Raw genomic sequence first — 25,963 nt, 5'->3', positions numbered from 1 at the left:
GCCAAGGGGAGGGAAAGAAACATTTGTTTTATTAGAGAATTACAGAGTAGCGGCCGTTCTCAACAGCTACGAGAGAGAGAGAGAGAGAGAGAGAGAGAGAGAGAGAGAGAGAGAGAGAGAGCTTCTTTTGGAAGAAATTGGCCCATTAACATTTGATAAGTATTTTGAGACATATTTTTGTCAACATTATCTACGTGTGAGCAGGATATATACATTGAGAGGTGTGTGTGTGTGTGGGTGTGTGTGTGTGTGTGGGTGTGTGTGTGTGTGTGTGTGTGTGTGTGTGTGTGTGTGTGTGTGCGCGCGCGTCTGTATATATAAGCTGAAAGTACATTTTAATCCCTATTTTAGGAATTAAAATATCCTTGACTGGTGGTGAATAGGTGACGAACAGCCTTAATGACCCTCGTGTGGCTGATAGATCTTGTACCCCATTAATCAACCCACCTGCCTCGGGAAGCAAACAACGGGGGCGGGAGCGACTGGTAGGATGTTACATGCGCACTTGTGTCATTAAATCCGCGTTATAATTCAGACACATTGATGAATAAAACACATATGAAACACTTGGGTATCTTTACCGAGAAACAGTTCGCCTGTGCAACCTTTTCATTAAAAAATAAAGCTCGCTGTACGGGCTTTATATTGATTTAAAAAAAAAAAAACATTGAATTCTTCTCAATATAGATTCCTAGGAGCTATACTTGTATTTTCTTCATAATATCCTTTTGTGACTGATGGATGAGAAACCTGGAGTTCTGTGAGGGAACAAGAGCTCCTTGAAATCAGTCACAGGTATATCAGAGGTAATCCATTTTCCACTAAACGTGTTATTTCTCCAAAATACATTATGGAATTCGTCTTGTCTCTTAAGTAAGAAACATATGGTCTTCACCAACAGTCTCAATGAATCAGCAGCTTGTGTAGGCGTGTGTGTGTGTGTGTGTGTGTGTTCACTGTCCAGTCCTAAAGTGAGTGTGTAAATATGCTAATCTTCGTGTGTTATCATATGTTAATTTTACCCTTAAAACAACAGGTGTTTTTGTTGATAATGACAATGTATACAAGTGTCAGTTTTGTCTGAGAGAGAAGACGGGATTTAATTATAAATTTTTTATCTCAAACCTATTGGTCAGATAGTATACTAGGAGAGGGACAGCAGATAGTACACTACGAGAGGGACAGCAGATAGTACACTAGGAGAGGGACAGCAGATAGTACACTAGGAGAGGGACAGCAGATAGTACACTAGGAGAGGGACAGCAGATAGTACACTAGGAGAGGGACAGCAGATAGTACACTAGGAGAGGGACAGCAGATAGTACACTAAGAGGGGCAGCAGATAGTACACTAGGAGAGGGACAGCAGATAGTACACTAGGAGAGGGACAGCAGATAGTACACTAGGAGAGGGACAGCAGATAGTACACTAGGAGAGGGACAGCAGATAGTACACTAGGAGAGGGACAGCAGATAGTACACTAGGAGAGGGACAGCAGATAGTACACTAAGAGAGGGACAGCAGATAGTACACTAGGAGAGGGACAGCAGATAGTACACTAGGAGAGGGACAGCAGATAGTACACTAGGAGAGGGACAGCAGATAGTACACTAGGAGAGGGACAGCAGATAGTACACTAGGAGAGGGACAGCAGATAGTACACTAAGAGAGGGACAGCAGATAGTACACTAGGAGAGGGACAGCAGATAGTACACTAGGAGAGGGACAGCAGATAGTACACTAGGAGAGGGACAGCAGATAGTACACTAAGAGAGGGACAGCAGATAGTACACTAGGAGAGGGACAGCAGATAGTACACTAGGAGAGGGACAGCAGATAGTACACTAGGAGAGGGACAGCAGATAGTACACTAGGAGAGTGACAGCAGATAGTACACTAGGAGAGGGACAGCAGATAGTACACTAGGAGAGGGACAACAGATAGTACACTAGGAGAGTGACAGCAGATAGTACACTAGGAGAGGGACAGCAGATAGTACACTAGGAGAGGGACAACAGATAGTACACTAGGAGAGGGACAGCAGATAGTACACTAGGAGAGTGACAGCAGATAGTACACTAGGAGAGGGACAGCAGATAGTACACTAGGAGAGGGACAGCAGATAGTACACTAGGAGAGGGACAGCAGATAGTACACTAGGAGAGGGACAACAGATAGTACACTAGGAGAGGGACAGCAGATAGTACACTAGGAGAGTGACAGCAGATAGTACACTAGGAGAGGGACAGCAGATAGTACACTAGGAGAGGGACAACAGATAGTACACTAGGAGAGGGACAACAGATAGTACACTAGGAGAGTGACAACAGACAGTACACTAGGAGAGGGACAGCAGATAGTACACTAGGAGAGTGACAACAGATAGTACACTAGGAGAGGGACAACAGATAGTACACTAGGAGAGTGACAACAGATAGTACACTAGGAGAGGGACAGCAGATAGTACACTAGGAGAGTGACAACAGACAGTACACTAGGAGAGGGACAGCAGATAGTACACTAGGAGAGGGACAACAGACAGTACACTAGGAGAGGGACAACAGACAGTCTGGTATAAACCTTGGTAATAAATACCGACAAGTTGGTTTAGAAAGACACGTAAGCAAACACTATAACATATTTATTAGAAAGCCTTTCGGTCCTGGGACCTTGATCACTTCTAGATCAAGGTCCCAGGACCGAAACGTTTTCTAATAAATATGTTACAGTGTTTGCTTACGTGTCTTTCTAAACCAAACAACAGACAGTACACTAGGAGAGGGACAACAGATAGTACACTAGGAGAGGGACAACAGATAGTACACTAGGAGAGGGACAACAAACAGTACACTAGGAGAGGGACAACAGACAGTACACTACGAGAGTGACAACAGACAGTACACTAGGAGAGTGACAGACAGTACACTAGGAGAGGGACAACACAGTACACTAGGAGAGGGACAACAGACAGTACACTAGGAGAGGGACAACAGACAGTACACTAGGAGAGGGACAACAGACAGTACACTAGGAGAGAGACAACAGACAGTACACTAGGAGAGGGACAGACAGTACACTAGGAGAGTGACAACAGACAGTACACTAGGAGAGTGACAACAGACAGTACACTAGGAGAGGGACAACAGATAGTACACTAGGAGAGGGACAACAGATAGTACACTAGGAGAGTGACAGCAGATAGTACACTAGGAGAGTGACAGCAGATAGTATACTAGGAGAGAGACATGTATGTAGGCAGGCACACCAAGCACTAGTGAATAAATATCAAAATAAATATAAAAGTATATAAGCGACAAGAGAAGATTAATGGTGACTCCAACCAAAACATTATAAAAATAAAAGGCAGGTGACTGCGAGAAAGAAAATGTGGAGAGAGGAAGGCACCAGCCACTTCGTTAGTAAGTTTATTCAGGTATACATAAATACAGCTACACAGATTATCATACATAGCAGCATATGTATAGAGAACCTAGGATAATCCAAAAAAGTCAGAGTGACTTATTTCCATTGCTGCCCTTCATATCGAAATTACAGTTTCGGCCGCGAGGCGAGCAGGTTAGGTTAGGTTAGGAAGCAGGACAGCAGGCAGAGAAAATTCTTTGAGATCATCTACAATAGCACATCTGGATGCAACCACCAACAGCCTGGCTGCTCAACAACAGGGCAGCGATTAGTGGACGAATTCTAGAGCCTTCACACAGTGGAGATGACTCTCTTTGGGGTTATAGTCTCCAGATAACCCAAGAAAGCCAAGCGATGTGGCTTATTTATGTTAGGGACTCGCGGTCCTCTTTCCCAAGCTGAGAACCTCAGCAGTCCTATACTTTGCAGTAAATATATATCCATTTACAGCTAGGTGAAAACAGAAAGCGGGTACTGTATAAGAATCCTTGGTTCTATGTTTCGATTGACCCGGATATCGAATCTGTGTTCTATCGGTTGTGAGTTAGAGGTTACTTATATTTGAGTTTAGTGTTATCCCTTCCTTATAGCCCGTCCAGAAAGCTCATCCTGCTAGCTTATACTGCTAGTCTATCCTGCTAGCTCTTACCGATAGCCAATCTGCTAGCGTATCCTGCTAGCACATCATACCAGAGTATCCTGCTAGCACATCATACCAGAGTATCCTGCTAGCACATCATACCAGAGTATCCTGCTAGCACATCATACCAGAGTATCCTGCTAGCATATACTAGAGTATCCTGCTAGCACATCCTACTAGTATCCTGCTAGCACATCCTACTAGAGTATCCTGCTAACACATCCTACTAGAGTATCCTGCTAGCACATCCTACTAGAGGAACCTGCTAGCACATCCTACTAGAGGAACCTGCTAGCACATCCTACTAGAGGAACCTGCTAGCACATCCTACTAGAGTAACCTGCTAGCACATCCTACTAGAGTAACCTGCTAGCACATCCTACTAGAGTAACCTGCTAGCACATCCTACTAGAGTAACCTGCTAGCACATCCTACTAGAGTATCCTGCTAGCACATCCTACTAGAGTATCCTGCTAGCACATCCTACTAGAGTATCCTGCTAGCACATCCTACTAGAGTATCCTGCTAGCACATCCTACTAGAGTATCCTGCTAGCACATCCTACTAGAGTATCCTGCTAGCACATCCTACTAGAGTATCCTGCTAGCACATCCTACTAGAGTATCCTGCTAGCACATCCTATCAGAGTATCCTGCTAGCACATCCTACTAGAGTAAAATACTAGCACATCCTACTAGAGTATCCTGCTAGCACATCCTACTAGAGTATCCTGCTAGCACATTTTACTAGAGTATCCTGCTAGCACATCCTACTGGAGTATCCTGCTAGCACATCCTACTGGAGTATCCTGCTAGCACATCCTACTGGAGTATCCTGCTAGCACATCCTACTGGAGTATCCTGCTAGCACATCCTACTGGAGTATCCTGCTAGCACATCCTACTGGAGTATCCTGCTAGCACATCCTACTGGAATATCCTGCTAGCACATCCTACTAGAGTAACATGCTAGCACATCCTACTAGAGTAACATGCTAGCACATCCTACTAGAGTAACATGCTAGCACATCCTACTAGAGTAACATGCTAGCACATCCTACAAGAGTATCCTGCTAGCACATCCTACTAAAGTATCCTGCTAGCACATCCTACTAGAGTAACCTGCTAGCACATCCTACTAGAGTAACCTGGTAGCACATCCTACTAGAGTAACCTGCTAGCACATCCTACTAGAGTATCCTGCTAGCACATCCTACTAGAGTATCCTGCTAGCACATCCTACTAGAGTAACCTGCTAGCACATCCTACTAGAGTAACCTGCTAGCACATCCTACTAGAGTATCCTGCTAGCACATCCTACTAGAGTATCCTGCTAGCACATCCTACTAGAGTATCCTGCTAGCACATCCTACTAGAGTAACCTGCTAGCACATCCTACTAGAGTAACCTGCTAGCACATCCTACTAGAGTAACCTGCTAGCACATCCTACTAGAGTAACCTGCTAGCACATCCTACTAGAGTAACCTGCTAGCACATCCTACTAGAGTAACCTGCTAGCACATCCTACTAGAGTAACCTGCTAGCACATCCTACTAGAGTATCCTGCTAGCACATCCTACTAGAGTAACCTGCTAGCACATCCTACTAGAGTAACCTGCTAGCACATCCTACTAGAGTAACCTGCTAGCACATCCTACTAGAGTAACCTGCTAGCACATCCTACTAGAGTAACCTGCTAGCACATCCTACTAGAGTATCCTGCTAGCACATCCTACTAGAGTAACCTGCTAGCACATCCTACTAGAGTAACCTGCTAGCACATCCTACTAGAGTATCCTGCTAGCACATCCTACTAGAGTATCCTGCTAGCACATCCTCTTGTGTAAAGCAAAACGTTCAGTTTTAAAGTCAGTCAAAATAAAATTACGGTATTCACTGAGGCGGGTGAAGGGCTCTTGATCCTAGGAACTGGAGCTACTCTCTTGCTCGCTGGCTCAAACTTGTCAACCTCCTGTTCCCCCAGGCGCTGTATGACTCTTAATGGTCTAGCGCTTCCCCATGAATAATAATAATTTTTATAATTATAATAATAAAATAATAATGTTTTTTATATTATAATAATTATAATAATCATAAAATAATAATAATGTTTTTTATATTATAATTATAATAATCATAAAATAATAATAGTAATGTTTTTTATATTATAATAATGATAATAATCATAAAATAATAATAGTAATGTTTTTTATATTATAATAATTATAATAATCATAAAATAATAATAGTAATGTTTTTTATATTATAATAATTATAATAATCATAAAATAATAATAGTAATGTTTTTTATATTATAATAATTATAATCATAAAATAATAATAGTAATGTTTTTTATATTATAATAATTATAATAATCATAAAATAATAATAGTAATGTTTTTTATATTATAATAATTATAATAATCATAAAATAATAATAGTAATGTTTTTTATATTATAATAATTATAATAATCATAAAATAATAATAGTAATGTTTTTTATATTATAATAATTATAATAATCATAAAATAATAATAGTAATGTTTTTTATATTATAATAATTATAATAATCATAAAATAATAATAGTAATGTTTTTTATATTATAATAATTTAATAATCATAAAATAATAATAGTAATGTTTTTTATATTATAATAATTATAATAATCATAAAATAATAATAGTAATGTTTTTTATATTATAATAATTATAATAATCATAAAATAATAATAGTAATGTTTTTTATATTATAATAATTATAATAATCATAAAATAATAATAGTAATGTTTTTTATATTATAATAATTATAATAATCATAAAATAATAATAGTAATGTTTTTTATATTATAATAATTATAATAATCATAAAATAATAATAGTAATGTTTTTTATAATATAATAATTATAATAATCATAAAATAATAATAGTAATGTTTTTTATATTATAATAATTATAATAATCATAAAATAATAATAGTAATGTTTTTTATATTATAATTATAATAATCATAAAATAATAATAGTAATGTTTTTTATATTATAATAATTATAATAATCATAAAATAATAATAGTAATGTTTTTTATATTATAATTATAATAATCATAAAATAATAATAGTAATGTTTTTATATTATAATTATAATAATCATAAAATAATAATAGTAATGTTTTTTTATATTATAATAATTATAATCATCAAAATGATTGTAATGTTTTTTATAATAATAATAATAATAAAAGGTAAAATAAATGTACGTATCAACATAAACATAGATAAAAGGCATTATAAATTATCTCAGGTTATTTAAGGAAATTATGAAGAGACGAAGTAATTCTGAATGTGCGGAAAAAAGTAATTAAAAAAAAATACTTTGTTTAAGTAGGAAAAAAAACACACGAGGGAGAGACAACATTGAGAAAAGTTTTGCTTAAACTTTATGCATGTAGCTGGATACATAGAGCAAGTTATGTATGAGAATATATACATATAGGTCGCTAAAATGGCAGAGAAACACCTTTTTCTTTTTTCTTTTTAGTTTTCTAGGACTTTTAGGAATTTTTTTTCACTAAAATTAAAGTGTTTTTGGTTCAGGTCCACACCAGGGAGGTTCCTTGATGTTGGTGAGGGGCTCTTGATCTAGGGAATTCTGTGCTCTAATTCCCTGAATTAGCCCTGAATATTTCCGTCCACATCTCCCCCTCAGGCGGTGTTTAATCCTTACGCATTTAGCGCTCTTATAATAATAATAATAATAATAATAATAATAATCCAGTTCAAATGCATTAATTTAGAGGAAAAACTGCTCTATGTATAGCTTTATCAACTCATGATGAATCGACTCATCACGGAACACGCAGCATGGAACCTCCCTAGTGAAGACTGTGCATAAAACTAGACAAAGTTTAAAAACGTTTCTAACAAGATTTGTCTTGGCGTTGAAAGTAATGTATTGACCTGAGACAGAACTGAATCTGATAACCACGGAAACAGAGAGAGAGAGAGAGAGAGAGAGAGAGAGAGAGAGAGAGAGAGAGAGAGAGAGAGAGAGAGAGAAATTGGGGTTGTGATCACCAAGCATACAATCCTGTGAGGCATCGACGAGACGAAGAATGACAGATTATCCGGCAGGATAGGACGGGGGACATGAAGACAGATAAGCCCTAGGAAGACCACAAAGTTTCTCATACTGAAAAAAGACGTAATTCCGACAAGTAAATAGTGCAGTGAAATCTTGATAGAACGTTTCACCCATGAGTGGTCTTTATGGAGGGCTTGATAGAGACCACCTGTGTGTGAAACGTTGCACCAACAAGTCTTCACTAAATTATGTGGCTTAGTTACCACAACACTTTTTCTTTACTCTCATGATAATGATATTATTATATTGTTATTATCTTTATTTACTACAAGTACAAGTACAAGGTATACAGTCCTAGCTGAGATCAATGACATACTACTATATAGAAAGCCGCTTGTTATGCTGAGCATTTCGGGAAAATTAGGTCAGTTTTGTTCCAGGATGCGACCCACACCAGTCACTAACACTCAGGTACCTATTTTACTGATGGGTGAACGTAGACAACCGATGTAAGGAAACATGTCCAATGTTTTCACCCCTTCTCCGGGAATTAAACCCGGACCCTCACCGTGTGAACCGAGAGTTTTTGCCACCAGGACACGGGGCCACAAGGTAAACAGTTTACACGAGGTGGTGGAGGCTCCCTCCACAGAGATTTTTAAGAGTACGACAGTCCCCAGGAGGTTACAATTCAGTAGATGTCCGTCGAGACATTATAATTAGGCGGTATTATTATATTAAGGCTATAAAACACAAGCAACCAGATGCATAAGACACATGTGCGACACCTTTACGATCACAGATGACGATGCTAGAGCGTGGCAGATGTCTTATACATCAATAAGACGGGGTCAGTAGCAGTGTATCGACCCCAGAACACAACTAGACACACACACATTGGGAGTTGGAGAATGCATGTGCCAGTGTAAGGTTCATGTGCCCCGAATATCCAGGTTAATGCTGGGCATGACGGCGAGGATTAAGCGAGCTTATGTATTGATTGTCCAATCTAGGATGCATAATCCTGACCAGTTCTGCAGAACAGCAGATGGGAAAATAACACGAGAGGAAGGGGAGAGAGAGGTGACGCCGGCTAGCCAGACTACGAAGAATGCCAGTGTTAGAGCCGTCATAAATAAAGGCGACGGTGTTGAACTGGATGGAGCGAAGGATAGATGGAGCACCACCCTTGCCATGAGATCAATATTCACTCACAGCCTTGAGCCCAGATTTGCGAAGATTGAGAACGTGCTTGATAAGATGGAAAGCTTTGTCTTGTTCTGGAGAACTATACTTTATGGGAAGTGTTGAAAACTTATGCGCCATTCCCGTAGGTGATGGACTCTTACTGGAATACTTGGCGATATCCTCATCGCCCTACTGAAGCCTCCCAGCTCAGGCTAGCAGATTTTAAACACTATGAAGCCCCATCCTGTGTGATGAGATATGGCAGGGTGGCATAGTCAGCTTTTTTTTTCTGCTATATAATTACTGTAAAGAATAAGTAGCAGTAGATATTGTTAAATAGGGTTGGATAAATTTTAGTAAAGAAGGAAGCAGCAAGATTATTATTATTATTATTATTATTATTATAATTATTATCAAATTCATAGAGAAGCTTCGAATCCGAAGGATGTCAAGCGGTGTGTTGGGGATAAGTGCTAATCATATCTGATCCAAGGAAGGGAAGAGTAGCTCAACTTCCTTGGATAAAAAGCGCTTTACTAGCATCAAGGACCCCCCTCTCCCTTCCCTCCCTTCCTGCTAGAAGGCTTTTATTCCAGACTTTACGCAAAGTTTCATAGATATTGCGAGCACCTTCATCTCTCTCTTGTTGTATCCTTCCAGACTTGATGTCTAAAGTTACTGATAGGTTACACACTTATGAATAATATTTAAAACTTGTAAACTTTTGGAACAGGGAGAGAGGGGACCTAGTAGCGACCAGTGAAGAGGCGGGGCCAGGAGCTATGACTCGACCCTTGCAGCCACAAATAGGTGAGTATACACACACACACACACACACACACACACACACACACACACACACACACATACATACACCACACATACATACACCACACATACACACACACCCGTTCAGGACTCTGTACATCGTGTACGTTAGGCCTACATTGGAGTATGCAGCACTAGTTTGGAACCCATACCTAGCCAAGCATTTAAGGTATTTAGAGAAAGTGCAAAGGTTTGCAACAAGACTAGTCTCGGAGTTAAGGGGCGTGTCCTACGAGGAGAGGTTAAGGGAAATCGACCTGACGACACTTGAGGACAGGAGAGTTAATGGAGATATGATAACGACATATAAAATACTGAGAGGAATCGACAAGGTAGACAGAGACAGGATGTTCCATAGATAGGACACAGCAACAAGGGGACACAGTTGGAAGTTGAAGACTCAGATGAATCACAGGAATGTTAGAAAGTATTTCTTCAGTCACAGAGTTGCCAGGGAGTGAAATAATCTGGGAAGTGATGTAGTGCAAGCAGGATCTATACATAGCTTTAAGAAGAGGTATGATACAGGTCATGGAGCAGGAAGAGTGACCTAGCAGCAACCAGGGAAGAGGCGGGGCCATGAGCTGTGACTCGACCCCTGCAACCACAACTAGGTGAGTACACACACACACACACACACACACACACACACACACACACACATTGTAGCCCAACTGGTGATTAGACGCTATAACGAACATGAGGAAAAAGATGAAAATTAGAGACAAGCTGACAAAATACTCCCTCACAGGCTGATACAGATAGCTCTCTTTCATCGAGGTGAGCAAGAAGGGCCTCTAGCGTACGTGGTTTCCTCTTGTGTGTGTGTGTGTATCTCGGTGGGAGGAAAGTGCTTCATATGAAACCGCAGATAAGCAGATGATGAATGCAGTGCTAAACAGTGAGATCTCTCAGCATCTCTTGTAAGACTGACTTCCTCTGCAGCAGCCGGTCATCAAAGCCTTACAGAGACAACTGTCAAGTGTTACACTCTAGGGAGGCTTTGCCTTTCAATCCACACATAATGACTCTATTCACTACTAAGACAAACTTATAATTACGTTGTCCTGAACCTTCACTCTGTGGGTCATAAGTTATCTACTACAATGATAAGTGACTGTATTAATATATAATTTTATACATTAAAGTTCATTGTAACTTCTACACAAAAGTGTCAAAAACAAGTGAAATTATTTGATGCTTCCCAATTAATTTTTACTGTTTCAACAACAGTGCCATCGACTGTCGCTTTAAATTTAATGCTATACTTAAATAACTAAATAAATAACAAAAAGGCACAATACCGTGACTGGAACGATACACAAATAACCCGCACATAAAAGACAGAAGCTTACGACGACGTTTCGGTCCAAATCGGACCGAAACGTCGTCGTAAGCTTCTGTCTTTTATGTGCGGGTTATTTGTGTAATGCTATACTATTTTCTGGGACTCACGTTCTTCCTGACTACAAGTATCGTAAGTATACCAAAGTCTTCAGCCTATTCTTATTATTACATTAAAGATGTGGTTACGTTACGTAATAAGATTCTATACAATCGTATATTCATCCACATTCTTATGAATATCTAAGGGAAAGAATATGTGACGATAAGATAGATAACAGCAAAATGGAGGAAAAAATGTAATAGGAGGGGTCCTTAAATGGTCATTTCTTTGACCCACACTATTCTTAGTATATATTCTTAGTATATATTAATAATATTCCTTGTCGATATTTGTAAAGAATGAAAAACTATTGAGGATACACTAGGAAGATGACTGAGAGGAACTTCAAGAGGAGCTAGACACAATGCAAGAATAGTGCCAGAAATAATTATTGTGTAATCCATATACAACGTATGCATAAAGCAATACATGAGTATGCAGTGCCAGCATGGAGCCCTCACCTAGCCAGATATATGCTGAACTGATTTTGTCGTCCATGTTCGAGGGTGAAGGCTGTGGAGTGTTAAACTGTGGAGAGATAAACTGTGGAGTGTTAAACTGTGGAGTGTTAAACTGTGGAGTGATAAACTGTGGAGTGATAAACTGTGGAGTGATAAACTGTGGAGTGATAAACTGTGGAGTGATAAACTGTGGAGTGATAAACTGTGGAGTGATAAACTGTGGAGTGTTAAACTGTGGAGTGTTAAACTGTGGAGTGTTAAACTGTGGAGTGTTAAACTGTGGAGTGTTAAACTGTGGAGTGTTAAACTGTGGAGTGTTAAACTGTGGAGTGTTAAACTGTGGAGTGTTAAACTGTGGAGTGTTAAACTGTGGAGTGTTAAACTGTGGAGTGTTAAACTGTGGAGTGATAAACTGTGGAGTGATAAACTGTGGAGTGTTAAACTGTGGAGTGTTTGATAAATCACGTACGTGTGTGGTGCTTGCCTCCAGGGCTGAGTGATCGCTTCCATCACTCTTCAATATGGGGGATCAAACTCAGCAAAAACTCTCATGTATTCAACATCTGAAACAGATATTCACAATAGATAGGTGTGAGTGTATCTGGGCTTATATATTGTTGCGTGTGTTTTATGAGACTCACTGGTGATTTTAGCTGTCATTTATTATTTCCAGGGCCCTCTTAGCAGCTCAAACAACCTTTCTTTATCCTGTGTGTGTGTGTGTGTGTGTGTGTGTGTGTGTGTGTGTGTGTGTGTGTGTGTGTGTGTGTGTGTGTGTGCTGACCTGTGTCTGGCTACAGGGGCAGTTTGTGTGTGTGTGTGTGTGTGTGTGTGTGTGTGTGTGTGTGTGTGTGTGTGTGTGTGTGTGTGTGTGTGTGTGTGTGTGTGTGTGTGTGTTAGTTACCATTTTGTCCTAGGCACATGTCGATTAGACACTAGGCCTGTTGTGTATGTGTGTGTGTGTGTGTGTGTGTGTGTGTGTGTATGTGTGTATATGTACTCACCTAATTGTACTCACCTAATTGTGGTTGCAGGGGTCGAGACTCAGCTCCTGGCCCCGCCTCTTCACTGATCGCTACTAGGTCCTCTCTCTCTCTGCTTCCTGAGCTTTGTCATACCTCTTCTTAAAACTATGTATGGTTCCTGCCTCCACTACTTCACTTGCTAGGCTATTCCACTTCCTGACGACTCTATGACTGAAGAAATACTTCCTAACGTCCCTGTGACTCGTCTGAGTCTTCAGCTTCTAGTTGTGACCCCTTGTTTCTGTGTCTCCTCTCTGGAACATCCTATCTCTGTCCACCTTGTCTATTCCCCGCAGTATCTTGTATGTCGTTATCATGTCTTCCCTGACCCTTCTGTCCTCCAGTGTCGTCAGTCCGATTTCCCTCAACCTTTCCTCGTACGACATTCCCCTGAGCTCTGGGACTAGCCTTGTTGCAAACCTTTGTACTTTCTCTAACTTCTTGACGTGCTGTGTGTGTGTGTGTGTGTGTGTGTGTGTGTGTGTGTGTGTGTGTGTGTGTGTGTGTGTGTGTGTGTGTGCTGACTTGTGTCTGGCTACAAGGGTATAGTGTGTGAGTATATATACCAAGATGTGTTTGCAGAAGTCGATTTGCACCTTCAGGCAACGCCTTTGAACCACTATCGACCTGATTCCTGGCTTCCAAAACCCCATCATACCCATTTATAAAACTGCGTATGTTGTTTATCTTTAACACTTGTTCATCTAGCTGGATCCACTCACCACCTCCAGGCGGAAAAATAATTTAAAAACGAACCCCCCGTTGCATTTTATGCAAAACTCGCCGATCCCGCTGACTCGGCGATACACACACACACACACACACACACACACACACACATACACACACACACTCACACACACACACACACACACACACACACACACACACACACACACACACACACACACACACACACACACACACACACACACACTAACTTTGAGATAGAAGTTAAAAAATCTGCTTAACTAAATATGTCTGAGAGCAAGAGGAATACTGTGGCTTATAGCTGTGAAACCAGCTTTTTAGCGTGCTGGTGCTAGCTTTGTAGCAGGCTAGTGCTAGCTTTTTAGCGGGCTGGTGCTAGCTTTGTAGCGGGCTGGTGCTAGCTTTGTAGCGGGCTGGTGCTAGCTTTGTAGCGGGCTGGTGCTAGCTTTGTAAAGGGCTGGTGCTAGCTTTGTAGCGGGCTGGTGCTAGCTTTGTAGCGGGCTGGAGCTAGCTTTGTAAAGGGCTGGTGCTAGCTTTGTAGCGGGCTGGCGCTAGCCTTGTAGCGGGCTGGTGCTAGCTTTGTAACTGGCTGGTGCTAGCTTTGTAGCGTGCTGGTGCAAACATTGTAGCGTGCTGGTGCAAACATTGTAGCGTGCTGGTGCAAACATTGTAGCGTGCTGGTGCAAACATTGTAGCGTGCTGGTGCAAACATTGTAGCGTGCTGGTGCAAACATTGTAGCGTGCTGGTGCAAACATTGTAGCGTGCTGGTGCCAGCTTTGTAGACTATTGAAGTCAGCTTTGTAGCGTGGCAAGCCTGACACTCTCACGTGAGTAAAACCCCACAGAGAATCCTGCTCATACTGCCTTCTGTGCTCTTCTGCATCGTCGTCTTCAGTAAGGATCTCTCTCTCTCTCTCTCTCTCTCTCTCACGTGCAGTATGCATCCTCTGTAAACTTCGTGTTCACAATATATGTTCACTCCTCCCCCGCCCATTATCAAGTAAAAATCAAAAGTTCTTTGCTCACTTATCTTTGTTTTCCTCTCCTCCTCCCCTTTCCCCCACACATTTACCCATTTCCATCCTTCCCTATCCTTCTTCCTTCCCTTCCTTACCAGGGTTCTGGCTACTCTTCCATTCAAAAGTTTTGCGATTAGAAAATAAACTTCTAAGCGTTTATTTGAGCTGTACACTAACTTTTTGTATTTACCTTCGGTTAATTTTTAATGGCGTTCAAAGTCTTTCACAACACGAGCGTCTTAAGACTTCCTGTGTCAACACCAGTCAAAACTACTTTATTCTTCATAATAGGGATTAAAGTAAACTCTCAGACGTACACTTTTCTGTGATTCGTTATTTTTACCATCTCGTTAACCCTGGTCACAGACCGGTCCGCAGGGGCGTTGATCCCCGAAACCTTCTCCAGGTATACTCCAGGTAACAATTGACGTTCATTAAGCGTAAAGATAGAAACCTTACACTATCGTGTTCTTATATATTTTGCAGTCGTGACTGTTCTAACTTCGCTGTAGTATACTGATATTTCTTTATCTAACTTGAGAATTTTCCTGAACAAGCGCTTCTCATTTAGTAATTCTAGATTTGTCTTTTAAGAACACCCATTCATTATATTCTTCACTTTTCAAAGATTTTGAATACATCCTCTATTCTGAAACGTCTTAAACGTATACCAACACTGGTATACAGGTTACAACACTGAGAGTATATGGCTGTATCCTTCTCCAGAACATCACTTATCTGAGATCATATATACCCAGGATGACTCAAGTATGGAATACATTCGCACAGCATTATGATGTCAACGAGAAAAAGTCGGATGATCAAATGAAAATGCTGGCCCACAGATGGCTCCAACTTCATCCTGTTCCCTACTTGTATGTTTCATAACAACAAATATGCTTTCAAATGAGCTGATGTAGGTAACAGCTCTGAGCTTGTCAATAAAGTTAGGAATTCTTAACTTGTAAATAGCTTGTCAATAAAGCTAGGAATCCTTAACCTAGCCTTGTCAAACCCTGTGTGTAAAACAAAGAGAGAAAGTACTAGAATTATTAATTAAGAGATTAAACAATTATTTACTAATGATGGACGAGTCACAGGCATCACTAATGACCCTCGTGTAGTTGACAGGGTTTCAATCCAATTAACAAATACATTATAAATATATTTCAGCTCGAAATCAGTGCTAGTAATATTGTGTTAGACTGCCATGTTTGTGAATATTTAATATGCATGGACATACCTGTGTCTAATGGCATATTAATTAACTTGTCTTCTCGATCTTGTTTTTCATTTTTATATATATTTCTGTGATCGGTTTCAAGGGCTTTTCAACCCTTCAGCCTATCGCCATGCTTTTCTGTTGCATGCCTATTCAACCAAGTTGTTGGTGTTGGTAGTGTGTTAGCCTATACAGCCACCACAGCTTAGTTGATCTGTCAGTTGGCGGAGATAGTGATTCAGTTTCCTCTTGAAACCTTCCAAACTTGTGTCTTGGGTACAATGCTCTTTCGTCCCGCATTTCACACTTCCACTCATAACTCTCAATACATTGTTATGGTAATGCAGTTAGGCTCGAGTATCTTAACTGAAGATAATTTATGAAGTATCTTCAGTGGAGAGAGTACACTCCAAGAACTTTAAATCATCCACAGTAGTTTAAAAGCTTAACTGGCTTTATATGTGAGCATTAAACGATCTCTGTATCTTTTCCAGCTGTATCTCTCCTGCCTTCAACGGCGCCATCAAGCCTGAATTAACTCTAAATGAGAAAACGCAAGGGATTTCAAAAGTTCCACCAAAGTCATTTTTTTTCTCTTATCGAAAATAACCGTTACTTTTCCTCTCATTTTATTTTTTGGTCTTTGCGACAGACGCCTCATGGTGGTCTGTAAATAAAAGGTCTTCTGACATCTTTATGCCCAGGCCTTTTACATGTTACTTAGATTTAGAAAGACACGTAAGCAACATTAGGACGTGTTTATCTGAAGTGTTTCTGTCCTGTGACCTTGATCACTTGTGATCAAGGTCCCAAGACTGAAATGTTTGCTAATAAATGTGTCCTAGTATTTAGTCACGTGTCTTTCTAAACCAATTTTCGGAATCTGTTACCAAGATTTATACATGTTATTTTCGTTCCATTAGTCACTTATTCATTGCTATGCATCTGTGCTCCTGTTGAGGGCCTTCTGCTTTTCTATCCTTGACTCGTACATCTAGGTAAACACGAGAGTCCTTGATCTAGGTAGAAATAGACAGTTCTTCTCAGAAGATAGCCTCGTTGTTTACTTCCAAGTCCTCTTCCACACGGGCGTCACACGTACTCCCATATACTCCCATATGCTCCTGTGTATTCCCATGTGCTCCCATATAATCCCATGTGCTTCCATATACTCCCATGTAGTCCCGTATACTCCCATGTACTCCCGTATACTCCCATGTACTCCCGTATACTCCCGTATACTCCCATATACTCCCATGTACTCCCATGTACTCCCATGTACTCCCATATACTCCCATATACTCCCATGTGCTCCCATTTACTCCCATTTACTCCCATTTACTCCCATGCACTCCCATTATTTCTAAACCGAGCGGTGATAGTTTGTCAACAATCAACATCACGTTATTTCCCATTGCAAGACTGTGTTGATAGTTTGTAATTTTTTGTACGTGTCTCCAACCGAGGCGAGATTCACTCTCATTTATAAACAAAATTAAAAATTTATTACAGTGAAAAACCTTTTAATATATATATATATATATATATATATATATATATATATATATATATATATATATATATATATATATATATATATATATATATATATATATATAATGTCGTGCCGAATATGTAAAACTGGTCAGTTAGCAAGAACTCATCTAAAATTAAGTCCTTTCTGAAATTTTCTCTTATACGTTTAAAGATATATTTTTTTCATTAATGTTAATGTAAAAAAAATTAATTTTGCACCAAAAGAATCTTAGAAAACTTACCTAACCTTATTATAACAAGAGCAATTTATTTTAGCCTAACCCAACTAAATATATTTTAAATACGATTACAATAATTTAATACTAAACAAACACAGGGAAATATATTTTTTTCGTTAGGTTCAGAATGATTTTGGCGAAATTATTGCATACACAAACTTTCACTTGTCCTATATGGCAAGATGAACGTTGCTATTTAAGCCAAGATCGCAAGTTCTGCCTATTCGGCACGACATATACATATATATATATATATATATATATATATATATATATATATATATATATATATATATATATATATATATATATATATATATATATATATATATATATATATGCAAAACAACCACTGTGAAAGAATAGAGAAATTCCAAGCGCTTTCGTGACTACTCACATTATCAAGTTCCTTGATAATGTGAGTAGTCACGAAAGCGCTTGGAATTTCTCTATTCTTTCACAGTGGTTGTTTTGCATATTCTGAAATCACCTGTTTACTGTGATCTTATTGCATATATATATATATATATATATATATATATATATATATATATATATATATATATATATATATATATATATATATTCCCTTTTATGATTCTCGCCATTGATTGATTAGGTTGTCTGCGTTGTGATGCTGTTAAAGGTAATCTCCAATCGACGCCGTGATACTGTTATGGTAATCCCTAATCGGAGAGGTGTGTAAGGCTTGAAGTTGATTGATGGTAAACAACGTAACTGACTGTTGTTGTTCCTGATACTTATGAAGCGGCTGGTGTTTGGTATAGGCGAGTTACCGATGAAACTGGTGACTAGCTAGTATTTTAACTAGTATCTCGACTAGCGAGTATTTTAACTAACTAATATTTCGACTGGCGAGTATTTTGACTTTTGAATTGGGGGAAAATTCAATTAGCGAGCTATTTGACTAGCGAGAATTTCATTTAGTAAGTATTTCGACTATTGTATTTTCACTCGCGAGTATTTCGACTAGCGAGTATTTTGACTAGCGAGAATTTCATCTAGCAATAATTTTGGCTAGCGAGCATTATGACTAGCGAGCATTTTAACTAGTGAGTATTTTGACTAGCAAGAATTTCATTTAGCGAGTATTTTGACTAGCGAGCATTTTGACTAGTGAGTATTTTGAATAGCAAGCATTGTTATCGATTACTGTGTTAGTAAACAGTATGTTAGGTAGCACTGTGTTAATGAGCACTGCCACGGAACATTGTATGAGCCAACTGTGAATTTGCAAAAGACTCTGTTGGTGCACTTTGTGTTAGCTAACAATTTGATAGCGACTATTCTTCTAGCTAACATTGTGTTAGTTAATAATGAGTCAACAGACATGTGTCAGATTGTACCACATTTCTCCCCATAAATTCCTCCAAGACTCTTCCCATGTTTCCTACTAAAACCCTACCCATTCATTGTACCAGAAACTTTCCCCCATATATCATACTAGCCATTTCCCCATGCATTGTTTCACAAGCAGCATCCCATATATCGTTCCAGATCCTTCCCCATACACTATTCAAAGTCTCATCCCACACACTGCTCCAGGTCTCTTCCTATACACTGTTCCAGGTCCCATCCCATATACTGTTCCAGGTCCCATCCCATATACTGTTCCAGGTCCCATCCCATACAATGTTCCATGCCTCTTCCTACACACTGTTCCAGGTCCCATCCCATACAATGTTCCATGCCTCTTCCTACACACTGTTCCAGGTCCCATCCCATACAATGTTCCATGCCTCTTCCTACACACTGTTCCAGGTCCCATCCCATACAATGTTCAATGCCTCTTCCTACACACTGTTCCAGGTCCCATCCCATACAATGTTCAATGCCTCTTCCTACACACTGTTCCAGGTCCCATCACATACAATGTTCAATGCCTCTTCCTACACACTGTTCCAGGTCCCATCCCATACAATGTTCAATGCCTCTTCCTACACACTGTTCCAGGTCCCATCCCATACAATGTTCAATGCCTCTTCCTACACACTGTTCCAGGTCCCATCCCATACAATGTTCAATGCCTCTTCCTACACACTGTTCCAGGTCCCATCCCATACAATGTTCAATGCCTCTTCCTACACACTGTTCCAGGTCCCATCACATACAATGTTCAATGCCTCTTCCTACACACTGTTCCAGGTCCCATCCCATACAATGTTCAATGCCTCTTCCTACACACTGTTCCAGGTCCCATCCCATATATTGCTACAGACAGCTTCCCATACCCACTTATTTTACGTCAACTTAACGATAGATAACTTGTCCTCTCGTTCGGGATAACAGCTGACCGCAAATTAATGTTATGAATGAGCGTTGTTCACTCTCAGTAATTGGCTGGACCACGGTTAAGGTATGACCTTAAGTCATGCAAGTGGTTGGCCAGAACTGCGGCTGCGGCCTAAGAGCTTCATATATTATCGTTTATGGTATGCAGTACCAACAAGCTGATGAATTAGAAATATGCATCACTTTGATATCTTTAACGTGGATATGCTACGCTTGCATACCAATCTTCTTCAGTCGAGTGAAGAGGTAACTTCTACGTGTTTTCTGAATCTCTGTTTTCCCTTTTATTTCTCTATTTTATCGTGTCTCGAGAGGGTTTTTAGAATATTAGTCAACATTTTTTCATTTCCCGAAGTTGACATGTGGGATTTATTCCCATGAATCTAGCATCTCACTCAAGCAGAAATATTAAATGTATCGTGCTCCTACTCACCGCACCTACGACTCGCTATATGTGACGAATGGTTTGAAAAACCGACAAGTTGAAGATTGAGACACTTATGCAGCATATGGGAATCTTTATTCAGGAAACGTTTCGCCACACAGTGGCTTCATCAGTCCAATACAAAGAGGAAGGCGTAAGGAGAGGAGGAGTATGAGGAAATCAGTCCCTCAACCTGGAGTCGATGTGTTCAGTCCATCATTCTAAAAGATTGATGGACTGAACACATCGACTCCAAGTTGAGGGACTGATTACCTCATACTCCTCCTCTCCTTACGCCTTCCTCTTTGTATTGGACTGATGAAGCCACTGTGTAGCGAAACGTTTCCTGAATAAAGATTCCCATATGCTGCATAAGTGTCTCAATCTTCGACTCGCTATATGTTAAAATCGTACATAAGTTTAATCCATAATGTTAGTTTTAACATTCTGATTCACTCCAGAATCTTTTTCATAAAAATCCTTCATTTCTTTCTCGTCATTAGTGTATAATTTCCTGTGAGTAATGAGGAAATTTTTCATTTATTTTACTTCTATTTTTCGTGTTTGTAGAAATATTTAGTTTTTTTTTCCTCGTGGTGTGTGTGCTCATGCGGGTTAAATTTCCTCTTGTCACACAGTTCACGCTGTCAGAAGTAACCTACTGACATATCACTGTCAAGGAAGGTTGGTGTGTTTACTTTGCTCTACTGCTCTGCAGAGCTTAGAGAAGCCTGTGGTGTCATATGTTTGTGTGGTCCCTGTATCCCTCTCACGCATCTCTCTATATCAGAACTTAAAAACATACGAACGGAGAAAACATAAGAGCGGATAAACACTGCTGAAGGAGTACTGGCTCGTACTTGGTTATTTTGGTACTGTTCCACAAGGATATATGCACCGGTCTGTGTATATATACTGAGAGTTTAATATCTGTTTTAAGAATTAACGTATTGTTGACTGGTGGTGAACAGGTGACATTCAGCCTTAATGAAAACCCATTAACTAGCCAACCAACCTGTTCCAATAATGACACAAAACTGCCCCTGTTGTTACTGTCTGTTTACTGTGAGGATGCGGAGCAGTAGCGGCACCAGGACTCTGCCTTGCGGTACCGACCTTTACAATCTCTTCAGATTGAATTTTCTTTTGTTTACTCTCGCTCTTTGCGATCAGTCCTCCGTCCGCTGAACGGACGGAGGACTGATACTCTGTCATTCTTTGAGCTGAATGGCCCAAACCGGCTTAATACTTCATGGAGAACCTTACAGTACCTCTTCATTCTGTAGTCTATCACTGCATGGTCACATTTGTTTAATGACATTGAAAAATCCGTGTATACAATGTTCGTGTTTTTTGCTTTCTTCAAATGTCTCTGTGATTCCCGTGGTCTACTAATTGATCTGCTAATTAGCCTGCTAATTGGTGTATTAACTGCCATAGGCAGGCTCTTCCTGCTCTAAATCACAACTCAATGATTTTTATTGTTGTTGCAGGTTATTTTAGTATAAATGGTTTTCACTTTAGTGAGATAATTTAAGCTTGTGAGTTTTAGGGCCTGAGTGTATATACTCTGTGAGAATTAGTACATATGAGAATATATACCGTATGTATTTATGAGAATATACCCTCTACCGACTGCTTTCTGGGATGGCGTTGTGTCAGAAATTGTCAGAGCTTCTCAAGACTCGCCTGAAACTATCGAAGACTCACCTGAAACTATCGAAGACTCGCCTGAAACTATCGAAGACTCACCTGAAACTATCGAAGACTCACCTGAAACTATCGAAGACTCACATGAAATTATTGAAGACTCACCTGAAATTATTGAAGACTCACCTGACACTAAACTCTTCCCACTTATACTAAGCGTCCATGTTTTAAATATGAAACTGAGGAAAATGAGCCTAGCAGACGAGCGCATAAGCATAATAATGCTATGCTTATGATAGAGAGTGTAGGATTTGTGTTACTGTCCACTAAGTAATGTGTTCATGGAAAACACTGCCTGGATATAAAATCTAATGGTAATTATAAAGTTTGTTGAATACGTGTCAGTGTTTAAGGGAATCCCATATGTACAGTAATCCAAGACAACAAAAAGAGAAATATTGTGTATATATTTCGACCTTTAATGGATATCAGATGATGAGGACTATCTTAGTCAACATGGGAGTTACCTTTAAATATTGACCCCTCAAGGAAGGTTCCTTGATGTTGGTGAGGGGCTCTTGATTTAGGGAATTGGATCTGTGCTCCAGGTCCCCGAATTAAGCCTGAATGCCTTCCACATCCCCCCCCCCAGGCGCTGTATAATCCTCCGGGTTTAGCGCTTCCCCCTTGATTATAATAATAATAATAATTTAAACATTGACTCTCGTGTTTTCTATTGGATAAAATACTTGTGTAACATTTGGGTATTTTAAATGTGGAGGAAACGTTTCGGTAGTCAGTAGTTTCTCCAGTCCAATACAGAGAAAAATGATTCTTTTTTTTTAAACTATTTATACAACATTGATACTCTTGTTTCAGCACCCTCGTATATACCTTGTTGTTACCAGTGAATGTATCTCCAGTAAGTAGAGAGCTTAATGCTGTCAAGTGCTCTTTTAGGGTCAGCATATGTGGGGAAAGTATATGGAAATACTACCCTCGTAAAAATGTTTATTTCGTTTGGAAGTTCTGTGAAATATGAGTGTGTAAATATTATTATTTTGTGTCTTATGCTTCTTTCGGTCATTTACGGTCCTTTGGAAGCATCAGTGTGTGAATAAGACACACAATACGGATTATAAAGGCGTTTCGCTAGCAAGGGACTTTCGCCCTGGTGAACGAAACGTCTCCAAAAAAAATGCCTAAACTCTTACTGTGTGTTTTATTTACATGCTGTCTGTGCATTCCACTCTTGTACTACCGATTTTCTGCAGAGGTTTAGGCTGGAAAATCCGTGAATCCCTTCCCATTCCCTCGCTAAAATCCTGCACACTTTCCTTCCTTGCATAGATCCCTGCCTCAGCCTCTTCTGGGCTCCCTCTTTGCTTATCTGAGAGTGACCCTGTTTTTCCTTGTGGCTTCTGAGGACTCTATACTGGTTCGTTATTTTCTTCAGAGACTCTTGTGAAACTTTATTTCATTCTCCGCGTCTTTCATGTCTGTGTTTATTTTTTATTGTTCTATAGCTCTATATTCTGATTCTATCAAGGCTCTACGCTCTATATTACATTTGTTACTCTCAGTGACGCTTTTCTTTCTTTTTGTTCCTGTCAGTAGCTCTATACTTCTCGAATATTTTTAGTAACTCTATACACTATTTCTTTTACTCTCAGTGACTCAATTTTCCACCTAGATTACCCTCAGTGATTCTAGTTTCCATCTTTGTTACTCCCGGTAACTCTATACACCCCTATAGCTTCTCCCAAGACACTATACCTCTCCCAGAACCCCAACACAAACTTAAAAAAACTTGTTTATTTCTCATAAGTGGATATTGAAAGGTTTTAAAAATCATTTGATGCGGGTGTACTTCCCAGAGCGTCACCTTTAAGCGCCGGACGAAAGATTCATGAAGGTGGTCCCAGGAGACGCTTTTATTTTTGCATGAAACTAGACGAAGGTCAACACAGGGCCAACAAAAACAGGGTAGATGGTCAGGGAAAAAGTCTTTATTCGACTTATTATCCCATGAGATCTAGTGATCCCTTTGGGAGTGTGTTGGAGGATGGGGTTACCTGCCCCTCCTGCTATTCATTCCACTGTGATTACTACTACTATTACTACTACTGTTACTACTACTACTGTTACTACTGTTACTACTACTACTGCTGTTGCTGTTGCTGCTGGTGCTGGTGCTGCTGGTGCTGGTGCTGCTGGTGCTGGTGCTGCTGCTGGTGCTGGTGCTGCTGGTGCTGGTGCTGCTGCTGCTGCTGCTGCTGCTGCTGCTGCTGCTGCTGCTGCTGCTGCTGCTGCTGCTGCTGTTGCTGCTGCTGCTTCCTTCCGCCTACCTTTTCGGTCCAGGACGTAACAAAATTTCATCCAATCTGTCATTTCTAAGTATGTGTTTGTGAATTGTCCCAGCCACGATATTGTGGCTTAGATAAATATACATAGTCATGTATGTATGGCAGACTGTGAGCTGTGTTAGCAAGCACCTGAGAGAGACTGGCTGTGTTGAGGAAAAAAAAGTAGAATAAGGGGCCCAGTCAGTGTCTATCACAGTTTCTGCAATGTTTATTCTAAGTAGTCCCAGGGTCAGGCACCTGCCCTGGCTTCTATGTGGTCTCTGTTTCGAGTCCATGTTCGAGGTGATCCTCTCTTAAGAGCTCTTGTGCTGTGCCTTAAGTGGTTCTGGATTCGAACGCGTGTTCTGTCTCGGATGAGTGCATATTCGAATCGAAGTGGTCACGGCTTTGAACACAAGTTCTAAGAATTTCCATGATTATTATTATTGTTATTATTATTATTATTATTATTATTATTATTATTATTATTATTATTATTATTATTATTAAATGGTACCGGGTTTAATCACTTTGATAACTCCTAAGTGGCAATTAATTTAAAATATTTAGTCGTCTTAAGTAGCCATGGTATCGAATACTTCTAGTAACCTTAGTGATCAGCATTCGAACACTTTTTGTCACTGAGTTCGGCCAGTTGATTCCGTACACCCAACACAGACAACCCGGCCGTGGACATACATAAGAGATAGAACCAGCTTTTCCACTCTATCCTGAAAATCTGTGTTCCTCTCAATGCGAAAAATCGCCGAAGAAAATCGTCTGACTGACTAATGTGTCAAGTTTTGTGGACGAATTTGGTATTGATCGAGAGGCCGTTCTCCAGTTTGAGAATGTAAGAACTGCGATAGGTGTTAGTTGTGGTTACGTTTAATTGTTTGAAGGGGATTTCTTGCTCGTGTGCTTAGGTTTGCATGTTATTATCTATGAAGTACAGGGAACCGAGCAGGTGTCACTTTTATATGAATAGTAGACTGTACATAAAAGGGTGTTACAAAGCCACAATGTGCGGTTTATGAAAAAAATTAATTATCTGGAATTGATAAAGTCCTTCAAGTTTCGAGAATTGAGAATTGAGTCCTTGTTCGACGAAATGTTTTCTTAATAAAATGCAATAGACTGCATACTGTCTTTTCTTTTTTGCACGATTTTCAAATTTAAAGCCCTGCCGAATCTAATACTTCAGTTCCCAGTATTTAAAAAAAAAATCTAACTTATCTATAAACCCAAGGAAGCTTCAATATTACTATTACTATGAATTCATTACTATTTGAGACGTTTTAGTTCTTAGCTGTAGTTTGTCCCTAACCACACACACCAAGGAACCCCGTCCCTAGATTTAGTTTGGGTCTGAGAGTCAAGCAACTCTTGGGTACACAAATAACCCGCAC

At 39.7% G+C, this 25,963-nt stretch overlaps 1 protein-coding gene across 3 annotated transcripts in view; it reads left to right on the top strand.

Annotated features, from left to right (window-relative positions):
* LOC128700496 (multiple epidermal growth factor-like domains protein 6) overlaps window positions 1-25,963 on the top strand; it is a 434,002-nt gene that overhangs the window by 187,859 nt on the left and 220,180 nt on the right. Inside the window, exon 1 of one of the 3 annotated variants that reach the window (XM_070098930.1) lies at window positions 25,204-25,407. The exons of the other annotated variants lie outside the window; for them this stretch is intronic. Within the exon in view, the coding sequence (XP_069955031.1) occupies window positions 25,346-25,407 (62 nt within the window). The 5' untranslated portion in view covers window positions 25,204-25,345. Of the gene's footprint in view, window positions 1-25,203; window positions 25,408-25,963 lie in introns of those variants that run through there. 3 annotated transcript variants of the gene reach the window in all.

This window comes from Cherax quadricarinatus, chromosome 65 (genome assembly GCF_038502225.1).
Source record: "Cherax quadricarinatus isolate ZL_2023a chromosome 65, ASM3850222v1, whole genome shotgun sequence".
In the NCBI taxonomy this organism is placed as follows: Eukaryota; Metazoa; Arthropoda; class Malacostraca; order Decapoda; family Parastacidae; genus Cherax; species Cherax quadricarinatus.
Note: the sequence above shows the minus strand (reverse complement) of the source record. Positions and strands in the feature narration are given on the sequence as shown.